The sequence below is a fragment of the Xyrauchen texanus genome, chromosome 2, assembly GCF_025860055.1.
Source record: "Xyrauchen texanus isolate HMW12.3.18 chromosome 2, RBS_HiC_50CHRs, whole genome shotgun sequence".
Lineage (NCBI taxonomy): Eukaryota > Metazoa > Chordata > Actinopteri > Cypriniformes > Catostomidae > Xyrauchen > Xyrauchen texanus.
The window spans coordinates 4,466,461-4,486,507 of record NC_068277.1 but is presented as its reverse complement, the minus strand read 5'-3'; the positions used below and the strand labels follow the sequence as shown (position 1 = coordinate 4,486,507).

The 20,047-nt window shown below is 39.6% G+C and overlaps 1 protein-coding gene across 4 annotated transcripts in view; it reads left to right on the top strand.

The window, feature by feature from the left end:
* Positions 1-9,737, top strand: part of cacnb2a (calcium channel, voltage-dependent, beta 2a) — a 48,717-nt gene extending 38,980 nt beyond the window's left edge. For all 4 annotated transcript variants that reach the window (XM_052140072.1, XM_052140090.1, XM_052140081.1 and 1 more), the window contains exons 10-13: positions 1,154-1,305; positions 2,648-2,743; positions 4,728-4,898; positions 8,359-9,737. In XM_052140072.1, the coding sequence (XP_051996032.1) occupies positions 1,154-1,305; positions 2,648-2,743; positions 4,728-4,898; positions 8,359-8,946 (1,007 nt within the window). In that variant the 3' untranslated portion in view covers positions 8,947-9,737. The remainder of the gene's footprint in view (positions 1-1,153; positions 1,306-2,647; positions 2,744-4,727; positions 4,899-8,358) is intronic.
* Positions 9,738-20,047: the final 10,310 nt, after the last annotated feature.

Below are 20,047 nucleotides of genomic sequence, written 5' to 3'. Positions count from 1 at the left end.
GCTCGTTACGTTAGACATTATTTCACAGCAGCTTTACAGAAAATGTTTTCAGTCCATGTTGTTATTTATTAAAATCTGATTTTAAACATCTTATTTGGGGTTTAAGTAGCTTGTGTCTATAATTAAACCTGGATTAGAAGCTTGTCATTAAAAAACAAACATGCTATTTCTTTATTTATTTATAAGATTTATTTTTATAATTTTTTCTCAAAATTCTGAATAATTTTCTGATTATTTTTCAATTGTTTATACAGTATCATTTTTAAAATGTTATATTACTGTATTAAATGTAAATGTATAAAAATACTGTATATAATACTGTATTTTTATTCTAGATTTACTATTGTTTTTAATAAGTCCGTTTTTGAGTTTTTATTAAAAATGGGTATTAAACATCTTATATAGGGTTTTAATTAATTAATTAATTTTTACTGTTTTTATATTTAAATCTGTATTTTACCATGAAAATAGCCATAGAAGCTGGCATAAAAAAAATATATATATATATATATAATATAAATATTAATTTATATGCATAATTGTTTTCTTAATATTTTTTTTCTTAAATTCAGAATAATTTTCATATTTTTTTCCTATGGTTTATTCTGTATATTATGTAAATTTTTTATATATTTATATATTTTAATTTTAGATTTACTATTTAAGTCAGTCATTTTCAGTAATTTTTTTTCAAGTCAAATCGTTTTTATTTGTAGTCTTTTTCACATTAGACAAAGTGTCTGTAATGTTTTCAGTCCACAATCAGAGTTTTTTATTCAAAATGGATCATAAACGTCTTATATCGGCCTGTTTTTATATTTTAACTTGGATTTTTCCATGAATATAGCCACATACTATATTACATTATATATATTATTTATTTATGCATATGCATTATTTTCTGCACCACTGTCTGGCTTTCATTGTTCATCAAAACTAGTCAGTCCCCTTATATATACATGATTACAGGAAGTCCCGCTCACCATTGGTTGAACCAGAAGTTGACATGTTCGTCCATTCAAACAAACAGAGACTTCAGAAAGTCAACTTACCGGTGGTTTCCTTATAGTGTCTCAACATTAAGCATTATGTTTTTGAACAAGCTCTCCATATTGTCTGGACAAGGTAAATGTACATATGTGTGTGTTTGCAGCGGAGGTACAGAGTGAGATCGAGAGAATATTTGAGCTGGCTCGGACATTACAACTGGTTGTTCTAGACGCGGACACAATAAACCATCCGGCTCAACTGGGAAAGACCTCTTTAGCTCCTCTTATTGTCTACGTCAAGATCACATCTCCAAAGGTGCACACACACACACACACACACACACACACACACACACACACACACACACACACACACACACACACACACACAAAGTCCAGTTCAAGGTCACATCTGCATTCACACACGCTCTTTTCCAAACCCTAGTGAGCTGACTTACTAGACAGCATGTTAAGCAATCATAAGTGTGCTATGAATGCAAAAGCTGTTCCAAAATGGTGCCTTGTATGGTGACTCAGTTTAGCCAAAATCTAAGGCAGTATCGCAAGTGCGCTTCAATCCATCTCAGAATGCATTGCGACAAACGTATTGAAAATTTCTATCCAAGATGGCAGATAGAGCTGAAATAACTCGAGGGAAAGTTGATTTTATCGACTACTATGTTGCATTGATCCAAAATAGATCTACTTTTATTTTGCTTATAAGAGAACTGAGTTGTTAGTTTAGCAACATGCTAATTCAATCTATACTGGAATCAGATGAGAGCATACGTTGGGTCTCTTGAGCGTCACGCATGAACGTGAGGTGCTGTATTTGTGTGGCACGCCTGAGTGACTGTTAACACAGTCGCTGTATATGTACAGCAATTTAACCCTTGTGCGACATTCGATACATTTTTGTAATTTTTGTTTTTTCGATCATTTTGGCTTGCAGAGAACATGTTGGCATAATGCCAATGGCAAACATTTTTGCAAAGGGGTGTATTTGTTCAGCCTCAGTCCCTATAATGTAGGGAATATGATATCCTGCTTTCATTCTGAGCCCTGGCTTCAAAATTGACATTTTTAATAAGTTCCACCAGATGGCGCCACTTTTCTCATGTTTAGCCTATGGAGCAAATACATGCTTTTCCCCTATTTTCTCTATTATAGAGCACAGCAGGCCAATTTAATAAATGATGCAGCTAAACGTGTGTGTGTGTGTGTGTGTGTGTGTGTAAAACAACAGTAGCATTATGTAAACAAACTGGCATTTGGAAAATGAATGAATATTTGGTAGTTATGATCAGGACTGATGTTGGTTAAAAAATTTTAACACATTGAAGTGGAAAATAATATTAATATATAATATTATTATGGCAGATTTTTGACTCTGTCGTGTTTTTCTCGAAGAAGCTTTTTTAAATTGACGCACAAGGGTTTAATCAATCACCAATGAGGTTCAATTTAAGTTACGATGCTGCCTAAGAAGGGTGCCTATTTAGTTAGTATACTACAAGGCAGCTCACTTGGGTTTGAAACAAAGTCAGTGTCCTCCACTGTGTCCCAGCTAAAATCCCACTGACTGGTATTTTGATGATGAAGTCACGTTGTTGTCATTGTTATGGTGTTGATAATCATTGTGACTCTGGATCTCTCAGGTTCTTCAGAGGTTAATCAAGTCTAGAGGGAAGTCTCAGGCCAAACATCTCAATGTTCAGATGGTGGCAGCAGACAAACTGGCACAGTGCCCATCTGTGAGTACACACTCTCGTTGGTTTTACAGTCATCCTGGAGACTTTCCACTGACTTCTATTGTTTAATATTGATTTAAACGTGAACACGCTAATGTTCCACCAACGTTTAAATATCCACATGATGCGTTGTCGCGAAAGCCTATCAGCATTGAGATTGTCCGGATGTCACTGACGTAGTAGAAAATGGTCGTAGCGGTGTGTGTGGTCACTCGGAATTGTACGACTCAACGTCAACGTATCTGGGACTTCCACAACAGATACAGAGCAGCAATCGTTGTGATATCAGCCTTAGTTGGTGGCGGAAACGTAAGTTGTCGTGGAAGCCCTGCCTCCTGTCCTTATCCGGAAGAGACGGGGGAATACTCGCGGGTTCGCGTTACTCGCGCGAAAGCGAATTTAAACACAAATTTAATCCAGCGGACGAACTCGTGCGAGCAATGCAAGGTGCAAGGTGAATCCGCGTTTTATGTGAACGCACCATAAGTGGGAGTTTGACTACTATGCATTGCAATGCACATTATGGGCTCTATTTTCATGAGTGTGCAAAGCGCAGTGCAACGTGTTACGACCACTCGCAACGTCTTGTCCGATTTTCGTGTGAGCGCTAATTCTAAATGTAATTTTCGTGCCAACGCAGAGCGCAAGTGGCTGTGGGTGAGAGTGTTTGCACTACTGTGGGTGTATTGTATGTAAACGAAGAGACGCAAAGTGCAATTTGCCGTTTTCCTGAGAAATACGTCATTTCAAATATGTCATTGCGTGAAGACGTTTCAATACCGTCTCTTAACTCTGCGCAAAGTCCAAATTCAGTTCCTGCATTTACACTGTGGAGATTTCACCAGCAGGTGGTAATAAAGCGGATGTCCCAATTCTGAAAGTAAAGAACATCATATTCATAATATTATATATTTACAATTGTATTTATGATTTAAATTGAATTAAACTGCACTTGATCCAGCCAATTTGTGCGTTGCGATGGTGATTTAGACTAAGCGCATGCTTGCACAAAATTACCACCCGACTTTGCGCTTATGACTTAAAGAATTGCGCTGCGCTTTATGCTTACACTCTTAAAATAAGGCCCTACATCTCTTAGACATTAATAGTGCTTATCCACTTTGCTACAGCAATCGTGAAGCTGCATTTACATGATTATCGCCGCTTTTAACTCCACATGAAAAGCGCTTGCAGCGAGCATCTTAGTTTTCTGCTTTTAGCGCTGGCACTGTTCATGTAATGAGAGTTCATCCAAATTATCCAGTTCAGAACTCGCACTAAGCTGAATAAAATATATGAATCTAATGCCATATTGGTAAATGCATTAATCGTGTTAAAAATAATTGCATGCATTAACGTGTTAATTTTGACTGTTTTAAGTATACTATTATATAAGGACTGGTGTTTTTATATTGAGCTAATTACATTAGCTAACCTTACCATCACACAAACCACAGTGTCACATTTCTGCATTTTTATATTGTCATTAATAGACAAAAAGCTGAAAAAACATCTGTGCCAAACACAGAGAAGTTTAAATATCCATGTTGCTTCAGTGCGTAGGCTCAAAAAATCTAATAAAGGAGAAATATCGCACACCATGGTAAATGGACTTATGTAGCGCCTTTTTAACTTTAACGGTGTTCAAAGCGCTTTACACTGCGACTCATTCACCCATACACACACACATTCACGCACCAATGATGGCAGAGTTGCTATGTAAGGTGCTAGCCTGCCATTGGGAGCAACTTGGGGTTCAGTGTCTTGCCCAAGGACACTTCGGCATGTGGAGTCATGTGGGCCAGGAATCGAACCGCCAACCCTGCGATTAGCAGCCGACACTTGACAGTGTGTCAACATGTTTGTGTGGATCATCTCGTAGTATTAAATAGCTCACCTTCCTTGTGGATTAGCCCAAGTTTGCAAAAAAAAGTTACTGAAGTTTAAATATCACACACTGTTCACTCTGTGTTTGTTCTGTATGCAGGAGCTGTTTGACATCATTCTGGATGAGAATCAGTTAGAAGACGCCTGTGAGCACATGGCTGATTATCTGGAAGCGTACTGGAAGTCCACTCATCCTCCCAGTGTCAGTCAGACCACAGAGACGGACGCTCCCGCTGTCTGTCCTGAACCGCCGTCTAATGCACAACTAAAGGTGCTTATGCAACTTCAGCTCTTCAGCACAAGGGTCAAAGGTCAATATCAATATCTAGTGAGCCGGGTGGCTGATGGGCCGTTATGATGCTGATAGATATAATACAATTTAAGTGACAGCAAATGAGAAATACACTAATTACTGAGTTAAAACAACAACTTATTTCATATAATAGATACTCAAAAATCCCGACAAATATTGGGAAAAAAAATGTGTAAACAAAAACAAACAGAATATAAGTTTATTATGAAACATATTATAAAATATAATAATAATTAATATGTAATAGTAGTGTTTATAATATATTATAATAATATAGTATGTAAATAATATTGTATTATTATTATTATTAAATAATTCAAACAATCAAAATATAAACGTATTCTAAAATATTATTAGTTTATAATAATATTTATAATATATCATAATAATGTGATTATTAATATAATATATATTTATATAATTAATTTAATATATTAATAATATTATATTAATAAAAAACAGTTTGTAAAATGTGTAAAAACTATCATAATATGAATAATTTATAAACATACTCTAAATTATTATTAATATTATTTTATAATAATGTTTATGTAATCCATCCATCCATCCATCCATCTTCAACCGCTTATCCGAAGTCGGGTCGCGGAGGCAGCTGCTCCAGCAGTGGGCCCCAAACTTCCCTATCCCGAGCCACATTAACCAGCTCTGACTGGGGGACCCCGAGGCGTTCCCAGGCCAGTGTGGAGATGTAATCTCTCCACCTAATCCTGGGTCTTCCCCGAGGCCTCCTCCCAGCAGGCCGTGCCTGAAACACCTCCCTAGGGAGGCGCCAAGGGGGCATCCTTACCAGATGCCCAAACCACCTCAACTGACTCCTTTCGACGCAAATGAGCAGCGGCTCTACTCCGAGCTCCTCACGGATGACTGAGCTCCTCACCCTATCTCTAAGGGAGAAGCCCGCCACCCTTTTGAGGAAGCCCATTTCGGCCGCTTGTACTCATGACCTAGTTCTTTCGGTCATGACCCAGCCTTCATGACCATAGGTGAGGGTAGGAACAAAAATTGACCGGTAGATCGAGAGCTTTGCCTTCCGGCTCAGCTCTCTTTTCGTGAAAACGGTGCGATAGAGCGAGTGCAATACCGCCCCCGCTGCCCCGATTCTCCAGCCAACCTCCCGCTCCATTGTCCCCTCACTCGTGAACAAGACCCCGAGGTACTTGAACTCCTTCACTTGGGGCAATACCTCCTCCCCTACCTGGAGTACGCACTCCATCGGTTTCCTGCTGAGAACCATGGCCTCAGATTTAGAGGTGCTGATCCTCATCCCAGCTGCTTCACACTCGACTGCCAAGCGATCCAGTGAAAGCTGAATGTCACGGACCGATGATGACATGAAGACAACATCATCTGCAAAAAGCAGCGATGAGATCCCCAGCCCACCGAACCGCACACCTTCCCCACCCCAACTACGCCTCGATATCCTGTCCATGAATATCACAAACAGGATTGGTGACAAAGCGCAGCCTTGGCGGAGACCAACCCCCACATGGAATGAACTCGACTTTGTGCCGAGGACCCGGACACAGCTCTCGCTTTGGACGTACAGGGATTGGATCGCCCTAAGAAGGGAACCCCCCCCACCCCGTACTCCCGCAGCACCTCCCACAGTCTTTCCTGGAGGACCCAGTCATACGCCTTCTCCAGATCCACAAAACACATGTAGACCGGATGGGCAAATCCCAGGCCCCCTCCATGATCCTTACGAGAGTAAAGATCTGCTCTGCCTCTAGCATAGAGGGCGTGTTGGGATTTAGGAGTTCTTCAAAGTGTTCCTTCCACCGCCCAATAACCTCCTCGGTTGAGGTCAACAGCGTCCCATCTTTGCTGTATACAGCTTGGATGGTTCCCCGTTTCCCCCTCCTAAGGTGGCGGACGGTTTTCCAGAAGCACTCTGGTGCGGACCGAAAGTCCTTCTCCATGGCTTCTCCGAACTTTTCCCACACCCACTGCTTTGCCTCCCTCACGGCCGAGGCCGCAGCCCTTCGGGCCTGTCGGTACCTTGCAACTGCCTCCGGAGACCTCCGGGACAACAAATCCTGGAAGGCCTCTTTCTTCAGTCGGACGGCTTCCCTGACCACCAGTGCCCACCATGGTGTTCGAGGGTTACCACCCCTTGCGGCACCTAAAACCTTGAGGCCACAGCTCTCCACCGCGGCTTCGGCAGTGGAAGCTTTGAACATTGCCCACTCCGGTTCAATGTCCCGAACCTCCGCAGGGATGCCTGAAAAGCTCCGCCGGAGGTGTGAGTTGAAGATCTCGTGGACAGGGACCTCCTCCAAACGTTCCCAGTTCACCCGCACTACTTGCTTGGGCTTCCTAGGTCTGTCCAGAGTCTTTCCCCACCCCCTGACCCAACTCACCACCAGATGGTGATCGGTTGACAGCTCTGCCCCTCTCTTCACCCAAGTGTCCAAAACATATGGCCTCAGATCCGATGACACGATTACAAAATCGATCATCGACCTTCGGCCTAGGGTGCTCTGGTACCACGTACACTTATGAGCATCCCTATGTTCGAACATGGTGTTTGTTATAGCTAATCCATGACTAGCACAGAAGTCTAATAACAAACATCCACTTGAGTTCAGATCGGGGAGGCCGTTCCTCTCAATCACGCCTTTCCAGGTGTCCCTGTCATTTCCCACGTGTGCGTTGAAGTCAGTTGTATTTATATAATAATAATATAATATATTAATAAGAAAAGAATAATAATATTATTATTATTACCATTATTATTAAATAATTCATACTTTAGAGGTTCAGCTGTTTGTTTAAACGCGCAATGAAGATATTTTGAAGAATGTTCACGTTGCTGTTTTCCATAAAATGGCAAATTGAAATAAGCAGGAATGCAAATGATTCAGTGACGGCAAAGGTTTTCAGTGAATAATGACTTAAATTTCAGTTTGTCTCCTTTGCAAAGCTAGCTATTATACGCCTTTAGAAGATTCAGATTATAGCCCACGAGTTGCAATTTTTGTCATTTTTGGAGCTTGACAGCCCCTGGTCACTACACTTTTGTGTGGAAATGAACAGCCCGAATAGTCTTCAAAATATCTCCTTTTCTATTCCACCAAAGAGAGAAAGCCGTATGGGTTTGGAACAACATGAGAGTGAATACATGATGTCAGAATTAGCTGGGAGGGTCTGGTTGATTTTTAAGCCATTTCAGATCCAATTTCTAGTTTAATCGCATTCTACGGATGTAACAGGAGATTAGAAGTTGACTTAATGTGTTTTTTGTAACGATTTGCCGTGTTGTGATGGTCATCTGTGCAATATAAATGGAGACTTGCATGTGTGTGTTTAGTTACAGTCGTGCATTGCATAATCCATTTGACAAATGTAGTTTTTAAGTCTAAATAACTGCGTTATTCCATGCGTGTTGCCAAACCAGGCTGCAGGGGGTGATCAGAAGACAGAGAGACCGGTGGGCGACCGGAGGGGAGTTCTTGAAGACCATCATCATCATCATCATCACCACCAATCTCAGAGGCAAACAAGTTTAGAACAACCACCAGATGACGATATGGACGAGAGGGAGACTAAAGCCAACAGAGATCAACAACAGCTCCAAACACATCACACACACCACCCATCTTCATCCACACGGACTGAACGCCACAATCACCATAACCATCAGCACAACAGACATCATCACCACCACCACAATCGGACAGCGCAGACACTTTCCCGACAAGAGACGCTGGAGAGCAGGGAGTCCACTTACAATGAGCATTCCCACGGACACTCGCAAACACACCGAACAGAAGAGGAAGAAGAGCAGATGCTTCGACCAAACCATCATCATCATCATCATCATCACCATCATCGTTGCAGAGAGAAAGAGAAGGAATACGACTACAACGAGAGGAACAGCAGGCAAAGAGGACCACTGAGATCTCAGCGAGAACATCAGCACGAGAGACAGGACAGGAAACGAGGAGAAACCGAGTGGACGAGAGACCATTACATAGAGCAGTGACACAAACACACATGAATAAAACCCTGCCATGCACACACTCTAATGTGGACCTCCTCCACGGTCCTTGATTTGCCTCATATCAACGTGTTTTTAAAGAACAATATGATCGTTACAAGTCAAAGGTTTGGACACATCTACTGATGCTTTATTAACTATAATTACTATTTTGATAGAGATGGGAATTGTAGTTTCATTACGAGTTCTTTTAGTACTTTTGAGGAGGAAATATTTGGAAATAATGAATGGAATTAATATTGGATTTGTGATGTGACTACTTCATGAAACCGACAGATATTTTATTTCAAACTTGTCCCAAAAGATCGGAGCGCATATAAAACTGGCCAAGTCACGTGATTTCTGCAAACGATGCGTCCATCGAGCTGTTTCGAAACGTTTCAAAGCGTCGCCGGTTTGGATGGAGCTAAAACAATGATTGAAGGATTTAAATCTGATATTTGTCCATTTGAATTCTTGACATGCGGCACTTAAAACTGAACTTTTTTTGTGGTGAATTTTCTACATTTGTATTTTTAAACATCATATTTTTGGTTTAGAATTTTTCTGAGGTGGATTTAGCTGTAAAAAATAATAACAATTTATTGTACAAATACAGGTTCATATTTAAAAAGTCAAATCTCACATTTAGACTGTACCGCCGCTCCCAATAAGCAGATTATGCAGTCTGCGTAGGGCACTAACTCCCTAGAAGGGCACCAGAAAGTCCACCGGCTGCCCTTACCGTGCGTTCGGACCAGAGGCGGCGAGAGCGTCAAAATTCGCTCTGGCTGTCCTGCTAACAACGCTATTGATGGTTAGTGGACGCTCTAACGTAGTTGAAATAGGCGGCAACGTTTGTTCAGAATGCTTTGTTTTGTGAACTATATTTAAAGGGGCCGCAATTTAAACATCCAGACATGTCGACCGGAATCATTATTGCCGGCATATCACAAGTAAAGAATATCCTCATGAAATCTTTTAAAATATTATTATATAAACCATAATATTTATTATAAATTTTTTTATTTAATGTTTATTTGACAGGGACAAATGCATAAAACATTGCTTTATAAAGAATACAAAGTAGATGCCATGCATACAGGTTTCTAGCCATGACTAATTTGCAACCCCTGTCCCTGGTTAGGCTTTTAAAATTAAAACAAAAATTACAGAGTATTGAGTTTAAAATTTATAACTATGAAAATACATACAATAAATACATCCCATACATGAAATAAGATATGGGCTTAAGTGGATGTAGAAATCACTATAAATCAAAGTCTAGACACATTTAACAATACAAGAAGACAAAAATGTGCATATGTCTGTGCGTGCTAACATATGCAGCATTATGTTTGTATGCATTGTGTTGTATCTTATACAGTCAGTGTTCACAGAGTTGTTTCAGTTTCAGCCATTGCTTTAAATGTGTATTAAAAACCTTGAGTTCTGTCAATGTTTTAATTTCGGACGGTAAATTTACATTTACATGTATGCATTTGGCAGACGCTTTTATCCAAAGCGACTTACAGAGCCCTTATTACAGGGACAATCTCCCCAGAGCAACATGGAGTTAAGTGTCATGCTCAAGGACACAATGGTGGTGGCTGTGGGGATCGAACCAGCGGCCGTGGGCGGCGCCTCTTGGGCGGTGTGGGCGTCAGAGGAAAGTTCAAGTGTGGGCAACATTATGGTAATGAGCTTTGACGCGGTTCGGCGGCAACCTATTGGAATAAGTGCTCCGCTCTAGCGAAGTCTAGAGAACACAACCGTGTTGACATATGATCTGTCCTGTTTGCTTACAGGGATAAAAATAAAAAAAAATAAAAAACGATGCATGGACAAAGGTGTCTGAAATGGTTGGTGTGCCAGGTGAGTTGATGAAGTGGATATTATGGTTTATATAATATTATATAATAATATATTAAAAGATTTCATGAGGATATTCGTTACTTGTGATATGTCGGCAATAATGATACCGGTCGACATGTCTGGATGTTTTGCGGCCCCTTTAAATATAGTTCACAAAACCAGCATTCTTAACGAACGTTGCCGCCTATTTCAACTACATCAGAGCGTCCACGAACCTTCGATAGCGTTGTTACCAGGGCAGCCAGAGGGAATTTTGACACTCTCGCCGCCACTGGTCTGAACGCACAGTTATACGTTATTCAAGGTCCCTGAAGCTTTGCGCTCAAATCACGCGGCGACTCACCCGTCCACCTGGAACTCTGCGTAGGGTATCAATTTGGCCAGTGGCGGCCCTGCATTTAGATCTCAGATGTTAAAATCATAAAAGCTAGGCCAAAGGTCAAGCAAAGCTTTGCACCACAATGGTCAACGTGGCGCTGACAAAACAGTCCCATGCAGCGCTTTTGTTAATGCAATAGTTAACATGAACTATAATTAGGGATGCACAGATATGAACATTTTTGGCCAATATTGATAAAAAAAAAAAACATTGGCCGATACCAGTATTTTGCCACTTACCTTATTTTGTCATCAGAACACTGTTTTACTAAGAAATTATGCTTTAAACGTACAAGAGGTACGAAAGCTTTTTTACTGTTGAACATGGATTGGATTTGTTGAACACGACAGCCCAAAATTATTAAAAGAGCCACAATGAAAGATAAATAGACTAGAAAATACTATTTTATACTTCTAAAACATTTTTCCACTTCTGTTTATGCAGTTCAAAACAACAGAATTCACATTTTACATGTATGTAGTTTATATGATAGAAATTACAAATTCATACTATGCATATGTTGGGCAATTCCCCCAAAATGTCAACCACATCATGGAAAAATAAAAAAGTTAACCAAAGGAACAAAACCTCTTTTAAATTCTGTATTATAGTGGTATAACAGATATTGGGTAATGCCGAGCAGACCACTAGAGGGCGCCACTTGCTCACACAGCACTGACTGAAGCACTGAATGCAGAAGGTTTAAAGTCTTTTTTAGGTTTTGTAATCATGCAAGGCCATGTTGCGCTTTCAGTCTTGATTCAATCAATCATGCAGCATTAATGGATATCACACCAATGTCTCAGAAGTCAAATCTGCTGGTTTCAAAGCATTTTGGATGGTTTCCCTCATCGTGTAGGCCTATAGGTAAGTGCTGCTTTCACAACTGTCATGTTGCTGTAACGCTGGTTTTTCCACATTAACATAAGAACGAGAAAGATTAAAAATGTAAGATTACATGTTCTTAGGAATGCCAACCCTTCTAAATATTGTGGCTATTATTATTTCTGCATTGTGGATTTAGAGTTTTTACAGTGTTTTACTAGTTAATTATAAATCAACCATCTGTTTTTGATATCAACGTTTCATGTCGATTGTTAATGTTAATTTCTTAATATATACGCTGCCCACCGAGTGGCGCAAGCAAATAACCCAGCTTTGCCTGACCTTTGGCCTATTTGTTTACTTGTTTGGCCTATTTTGTTGTTAGCTAAATGTGAGAGATTTGTATTTGGAGATCTGAATTTCTTCTTAATCTAAAAATTTGAAACTGTAATTCTATAATCTAATTTTGCATAATATTTCTGTTCTTTATTATCATTAATTTGACAGCTAATTTAACCTCTAAATAAATAAAATCAAACAAAAAATCTACTGTTTAACCATCCTGTGGTATTGAAATAAGGCACCTCCATTTGGTATTCATGGTCACTTTTGACCAGAAGGGTCAGATGTGTAACCTTTTTTTTTAATACCATTTCTTCTTCCATGAAGTAACAACAATACAATGATGAATTTCTTTTGGGATTTTATGCTTTTATACATGTCAGTTTCTAAAATGTTACATTAATTTGCATATACGAATAAGCTCATTTTTTGACAAAAATCTAAAACTAAAAAACCCATTTCAGAACCTACAGATCTATAAGTTGAAACTCACAATATGAGCGTGTGACATGAATTGGAGGCAGATTTCTGCCATCTATAGAACAAAATATAAATAACATGAAAATCATGTCATACCAGACTATAGACACCTACTGTGTTGTCTGATGACTTGTTGCATTTTATATTTTATCACAAGATATACATTTGATATATATTTAGACATTATCAAACTATTATGTGTCAAAGTTTAGCACTTTAATTTTTTTGCAGTTAATATATTTATGCTTGCAATCAAAACTGACCATGGTGTTACAAAGAGAAGACAAGGAATACGCATTTTAATAGCAACAATTTATTAAAAAAATATATAATTAAGTAACTCAAAGTAAATGCATAATATTGTCAAAAAATTATCATCAACAGAAATTAACTGCAAAATTCTGAAAATTCAATTAGAGTATAAAACAGAAGAATCACAGTAAACAATGCAATTTCAAACTTTCTATAGTAAAAATATATTTATTTTGCAAACTGTGTGTGTGTGTCAGATTGATGTCATCAGCAGGAAAACAACAGGTGACTTGTAATGCCAACAATGACCAAAAGATGGCTGTAGAGCTCAATTTATGTATGTGTGTGTGTGTTCCGCATTGTGAGTTCATGTTTTTGTTTTTTGACAAATGTAAAAAAAAAAAGAAGAAAAAAAAAGCATTGTGTTAAAGTTTCACCAGTTCATTTGTGTGTGTGTGAATGTGTGAGTATGTTTTGCACTGAGGATGTTTTAGAGTCTCACCCTGTAATTTCTGTCTGTTTTTTCTGCATTATGGCCGATTTGATTGTATTTGACAGATTTAAAAAAAAAATTGCTCTGTTTTTTGTTTTTTTGGTCTTTCCCATTCATTTTCAGTGGACGGTCAATTTTGAATTTTTTATTTTATTTTTATAACCAATTAGACTCATCAAATCAATCCCATTTAAAAAAAAAAAAATGGCAGATGGCAAATGGAGGAAAAGTCACCAAGTCTTGTACTGCTCAGACTAAGGAAACCAATTTTATTAAATGAGGAACATTTATTTCGGTCAAAAAATGACCGAATACCATAGGAGGGTTAAAAATACAAATGTATAAAATATGCCAGGAAAATCTTCAGTTTTGTTAAATGTCACCGAACACCGAACTAGGGGTGCTTGATGCCACAATTAAATCCTGAATCACTCTCAAAGTATGGTTGTAAGTGATCCCGAGTCAGTTTAACAAAAACTAGGTTAATAAAATCAAACTGATTAAAACATGATTTGCTGTGATTTAAAATGTTCTGATGATCACTTTAAGTCAAGTTCCCGAAGCATACAATACCAAAAAGCTGTTGTGTTCATTAGAAAGATACATATGAGAAAGACAGATATATATACTAGATAGATAGATATAAAGATAGATAGACAGACAGACAGATAGATAGGTTTAAAGATATTTTTTTGATGTATCTTGAACTTGGAACATCAAAAAAACTGTGTAAGTTATGGGAAAAAACACAAAAGTATTGGTTTAGTACAAAGACAGACATTATTTAATAAAGCAATAACTCACAAGCTAAATACACGATTGCAAGTGTGAGAGTTATTGCTTTTAAACAAAAATTCAATGAACAAGTAATTAAATAACTAAGGACTATCATAAAAACAAATGCACTTGCTTGTACAAAAGATGCCCCCAAGTTGCTAATTTGAATATGTAATGATGGCTTGGTAGTTTCTAACAAGTTATTGGCGGAACAAAACAAAGTTTGTTTGTGAGTGAGTGGGAGAGATAGAGAGTGACGGAGCATGTGTGATCACCTGCGTCTGTCGCAACTCCAAAGGAGTGATGAACAGTACTGCTGAAGCTGTTCATTTAACTCTATTCCTCAGCTGTAGTGTTGCAGAAATCCACTCCAAGCTATTGTGCAGTGATGTTGCCTTTACGTTCTATTGCAATAATCCTACAAGCTTTTCACTCACTTATGTTGTAAGAGAGAAAACAAGGAGGATGCCAGTTTAATTCTTGTATATTTCTTGGGGAACTCTTTCTTTTGACCCCTTCACAGACACTCTTTTCAGCCATGTTGAAAGTTTACGTCAAGGTCACAACATGTAAACTTGTATCAGGTAGGCACCCTGAGTGTGTTTGAATACTCTGTGTGTCACGACTCTCAGCTGTGATCGAAAGTAATGCTGAAGCTGTAAGTTTAACTATTACTCAGCTGTAGTGTAGCAGTGATCCGATCAATCATGGAGTACGAGACAAGCCAATGATGTCAATGAAAATTTAGCACTGCCTTGCAGCACAGACTCTCAACATCAGTTCAACTCACTCTTCGCACATAAAAGATGACCTATTGTCACCATCTGCTGGCTGAAATCTTTATTGTCACAGGGATGAATCTAGCCGCTCTTACACTTCAGAATGCCACGAACAAAAACGGAGTAATACAAACAGTAAAGCATCCCAGTGCTGATTTGACTAATCAGCACCCTTGGAACGCCTCTTGTCCAATCAGATTCGAGGACTTGTACAAATTGTTGTATAAAATCAATTAATAAATCAAAACACTAAAAAAATAAAAAGGGCTTTAAAATCGACATACCGTATATTCTGAAAAGATCAGAAAATGAATCATTTTGCGAAGCATTTGGTTATCGGTGCGATGAGGATGGGGCACACCACTGCTCCACCATTCAGCGGCACTGCAGTTGCTACACAAGTCTGTGTTTGTAGTTTGCTAGCCTACTTAGCATTGCTTATTCTTATACATTCATCATGTTATCCTTTGCCAAATTACTGCGTGCTTAGTTTTTTTTCCACTTTTCTACTGTTTCAACTGTGTGTATTTTACCGTGCACATGTTTCTCTTTCTTTTTCTTCGCTTGTCTACATCTCGCTTCTCGACTGTGTGCATTCATTTTCTACTCTGTGTTTTACACGGATTATTGCGTTAACCTCAAACGTCTGCTGATCAGGAACCACATCAATCTCAAACCCTCACCACTCAAGAACAACCATAATAACAACAACAACAAACAAGTGTGGTAAGTCATGGCATACACTCATGTTACTTCTTCCTGCATTGAATGCCTCGTGTTTATGATAGATTCTTCCATCAGCATTGAGGGGTTTACATGTGATAAATGTAAGGAATTAGTCAGGCTGACAGAAAAGGTTAATGAGTTAGAGACACGCATCCAAACTCTAGTGGAGGTCAGTGAGAAAGAGAAGATGGTAGATACTGTTTCAGATGAGGGTAGTACAGCGAGCAACACACACACTTCGGTTCTGGCTGTAGAGCCCCAGCAGCAGGGCATTAGGGTGACACCTGCTGAGAGCCTTAGTAATAGATGATTCTATTGTAAGGAACGAGGAAATAGAGACTCCAGCCATTGTTACTAAGACTATTGTTAAATGCATTTCTGGGGCATCTGACATCAGATCAAATTTGCATGTGCTGGCTAATGCTAAACGTAGATTTTCTAAAATTGTTATCCATGTTGGCACTAACAATGTCAGGCTTCGCCAGTCGGGGATCGCTAAAGATAATGGTAAAGTAGTGTGTGAACGTGCAAAAACGATGTCAGACACTGTAATATGCTCTGGCCCCCTCCCTGCTCATCGTGGTGACGAGGTTTATTGTAGATTAGTGTCTCTGGATGTCTGAGTGGTGTCTGGAGAATAATCCCAATGTGTAGCATAGGATCTATAAACAATTGGAAGAGTTTTTGGGGTAAACCTGACCTGCTAAAGAGAGACAGACTCAATCCCTCCAGGGAAGGTGCTGCTCTCTTCTCTAGTAATTTGGCTCACAGTCTTAATAATGATAGTATTTGACTAACTGAGGCCCAGGTCAGGAAGCAGACATACTGGTTAATCCGAACATCTGCTAGCTGCCTTGAGATGTCACACAGAACACATAAACTACAACAAATATGTAAAATAGTTAAAGGATGGGAAAGGAGGAGGCGAGAACCGGCTTGTCAACATAAATTATAATTTAATGAAAACTTAAACCAAAACACATAAACAAACACACACAACAGACATGCCCATAATTCTCTCTCTCTCGAACCATCGTCACCGGCCGCCTTTATCCCTCGCGCGCCTCATCAGGCCGATTGGGGATCGGGCGCGCGATATTCTGATCGGCCGCGCCCCCCCTCCGCTCCACACTCCTCCCGGCGTTATCTCAGGCCAGGGTGCCACCGGCATGACGTACACCCCCCCCCCCATCCCTGGGGCGGGGTGTATCTTGCGTCCCGCGTGGTCATCCCCGCCTTCCTCACCCCGGGAGGAGAGGAGGGAGAAAAAAAAACAAACAAACAACAAAATAGGCGAGGGAAAAGGCCAACACGGTGCGAAAGGGAGAGAGAGAGGAGAGAGAGAAAAAAAACTCACTCATCGGTTCTCCGATGTACCGTTGCGTGGTCCTCGAACACTCCTCAACACTCAGGCGGACGACAGCCGTTCCAACCCCGGGCAAACCGGTGACACCTTCGACCCCCAGCGGGCAGAACGCGCCTCCGCTTTTCTGGCGGCAAATGGGGACACTCCTCCGCCCCTGGCAGCGGCTCTACCGCTCCGGGCGGTCGGAGAGATTATTCCCTCCTCCCCTCGCGGACGGCGGTCTCCCTCGACCCCTCCGCGTCTCGGGGGACGGCAGGGCACTCCTCTGCCCCCGGCAGCGGCTCCCTCGCTCCAGGCAGTCGGGTTATCCAGTCCCCATTTGCCCCGCGGACGACGGCCGTTCCCCGCATCCGGGCGGTCGGGCTACTCCGTCACCCGGAAGATGGCAGCGGCGCTCCCCAGGGTGGACGGCAGTGTCGAGGACTCTGCGACGGGCATCCCTCCTCCTTCCCGGCTTTCGGCACCAATGTAAAATAGCTCAAGAATGGGCAAGGAGGAGGCGAGAACCGGCTTGTCAACATAAATGATAATTTAATGAAAACTTAAACCAAAACACATAAACAAACACACACAACGGACATGCCCATAATTCTCTCTCTCTCGAACCATCGTCACCGGCCGCCTTTATCCCTCGCGCGCCTCATCAGGCCGATTGGGGACCGGGCGCGCGATATTCTGATCGGCCGCGCCCCCCCTCCGCTCCACAACATAGTGACTGTATCACCTAGATATCATATAGAGACTGTCTGTTCCCGTACTACCAATTTTCTGATGTATTCTGATTTCCTTGGTGAATTTGAACTTGGTGAAATCAGATCTAGTAATTACTGTAGATAGAGTTTTAATTGTTAGTGATTTCAACATTCACACAGATAATGAAAATGACACATTGAGATTAGCACTTTTCGATATTCTCAACTCACTTGTAGTCAGACAAATTGTGATGGGATCAACTCATCACCATAATCATATGCTAGATTTAATTCTGTCATTTGGAGTTGATGTTGATACTATAGAAATTCTACCGAAGAGCGAAGACATCTCGGATCATTACCTCGTCTCTTGTTTGCTGTGATCAGCTAATGTTACTCAATCTACACCATGCTATCATTTAGGTAGAACTATTCTTTCAACCACTAAAGACTCTCATACTCAGTAAGCCAAAAAGTCTAGTAGAACTTGATGTAATAACATAAAATATAAATAGTCTTTTCTAGCATTTTTTTCTTGATATTGCCGCCCATCTACGATTAAAGAAAAAATGAATAGCCACAAAATGTTTGTTAGATCCATTACAAACTAACCTCTTAAAAGAGGTATTTCTTGTAATTTCAGAACCTCTTCTTAATATTATTAACTCCTTGCTATCCTTAGGACATGTCCCAAGACACTTTAAAATGCCAGTTATCAAACCGCTTATTAAGAAGCCACAACTTGATCCTGGAGAACTGGCTAATTATAGACCGATTTTAAATTTCCCATTTATGTCAAAAAAAACTAGAAAGGGTAGTGTCCTACCAAATATGTTCATTTCTACAGAGAAATAGTATATATGAACAATTTCAGTCAGGATTTAGGCCTCATCACAGTACAGAGACTGCACTTATCAAAGTTACAAATGACTTGCTCTTATCATCTGATCGTGGCTGCATTTGACTTCTAGTGTTTTTAGATCTTAGTGTTGCATTCAACACGATAGATCACGACATTCTCTTGAATAGACTTGAGAATTATGTTGGCATTTGTGGAGTTAAATTAGCATGATTTAGGTCCTATTTAGCAGACCGCTACCACTTTGTCTATGTAAATGAGGAATTGTCAAACCAAAACAAAAGTATGGAGTGCCACAGGGATCAGATTTAGGGCCTCTGCTTTTCTCCATGTATATGCTTCCCCATGGAGATATTATCAGGAATTTCCAATGTTATGCCGAAGATACCCAACTATATATTTCTTCTAAACCCAACAATTCCCCAAATTAGAGTGTATTAATGTAATCAAAGACTGGATGGCCAGAAATTTCCTTCTACTCAATTCTGACAAAACAGAGGTACCAAAAACCTAAAAAAATAAGCAGCTAAATTAAATTTGACTCTCGATGGATGTACAGTTACATCGTCTTCTACAGCAAACAACTTGGAGTAGGTGTTATATTTGATACTAAATTTCCTCAGAAATATTAAGACACAAGCTCTGTTGCTGAAAAATTAATTAATGCGTTCATGACCTCAAGACTAGATTACTGTAATGCATTACTGGGAGGATATCCAGCAAGATCAATAAATAACTTAAATTGGTTCAAAATGCAGCAGTCAGATTGCTGACTAGAACCAAGAAATATGATCATATTAGCCCCATTTTATCATCGTTACATTTGCTGCCTGTTAAATTTCATATTAATATTAAAATTCAGTTAACTACATACAAAGCTTTGAATGGTCTCTTAAGTGACCTTCTGACACACTATATTCCATCATTACGTCCTTCACTGGTAATTTTTTTTTTTAAGTAAAAAAAGAAGATAAAGTCAGTTTTAGAAAACTAGTCAAATCATCAAAACTATTAAATAAATGTATGGGAATTATGTAGTTATCAAACATGTGAAATAAATCAAAACTATCTTATACAGTTTAGGCTTTTTTAAAGTCTTCTTGCTTTCCTCTTGCTTGCTATCCACACATAGTTGAATTTTCTTTTCAGGTGGGGACACAAATTAATAATAAAGACATTTATAACCTAATTTCATATGGCATGAATTAAAAAAATGTCTTCCTATTTTAAAGTTAACATAAATTTACTCTATTTACTAAAAG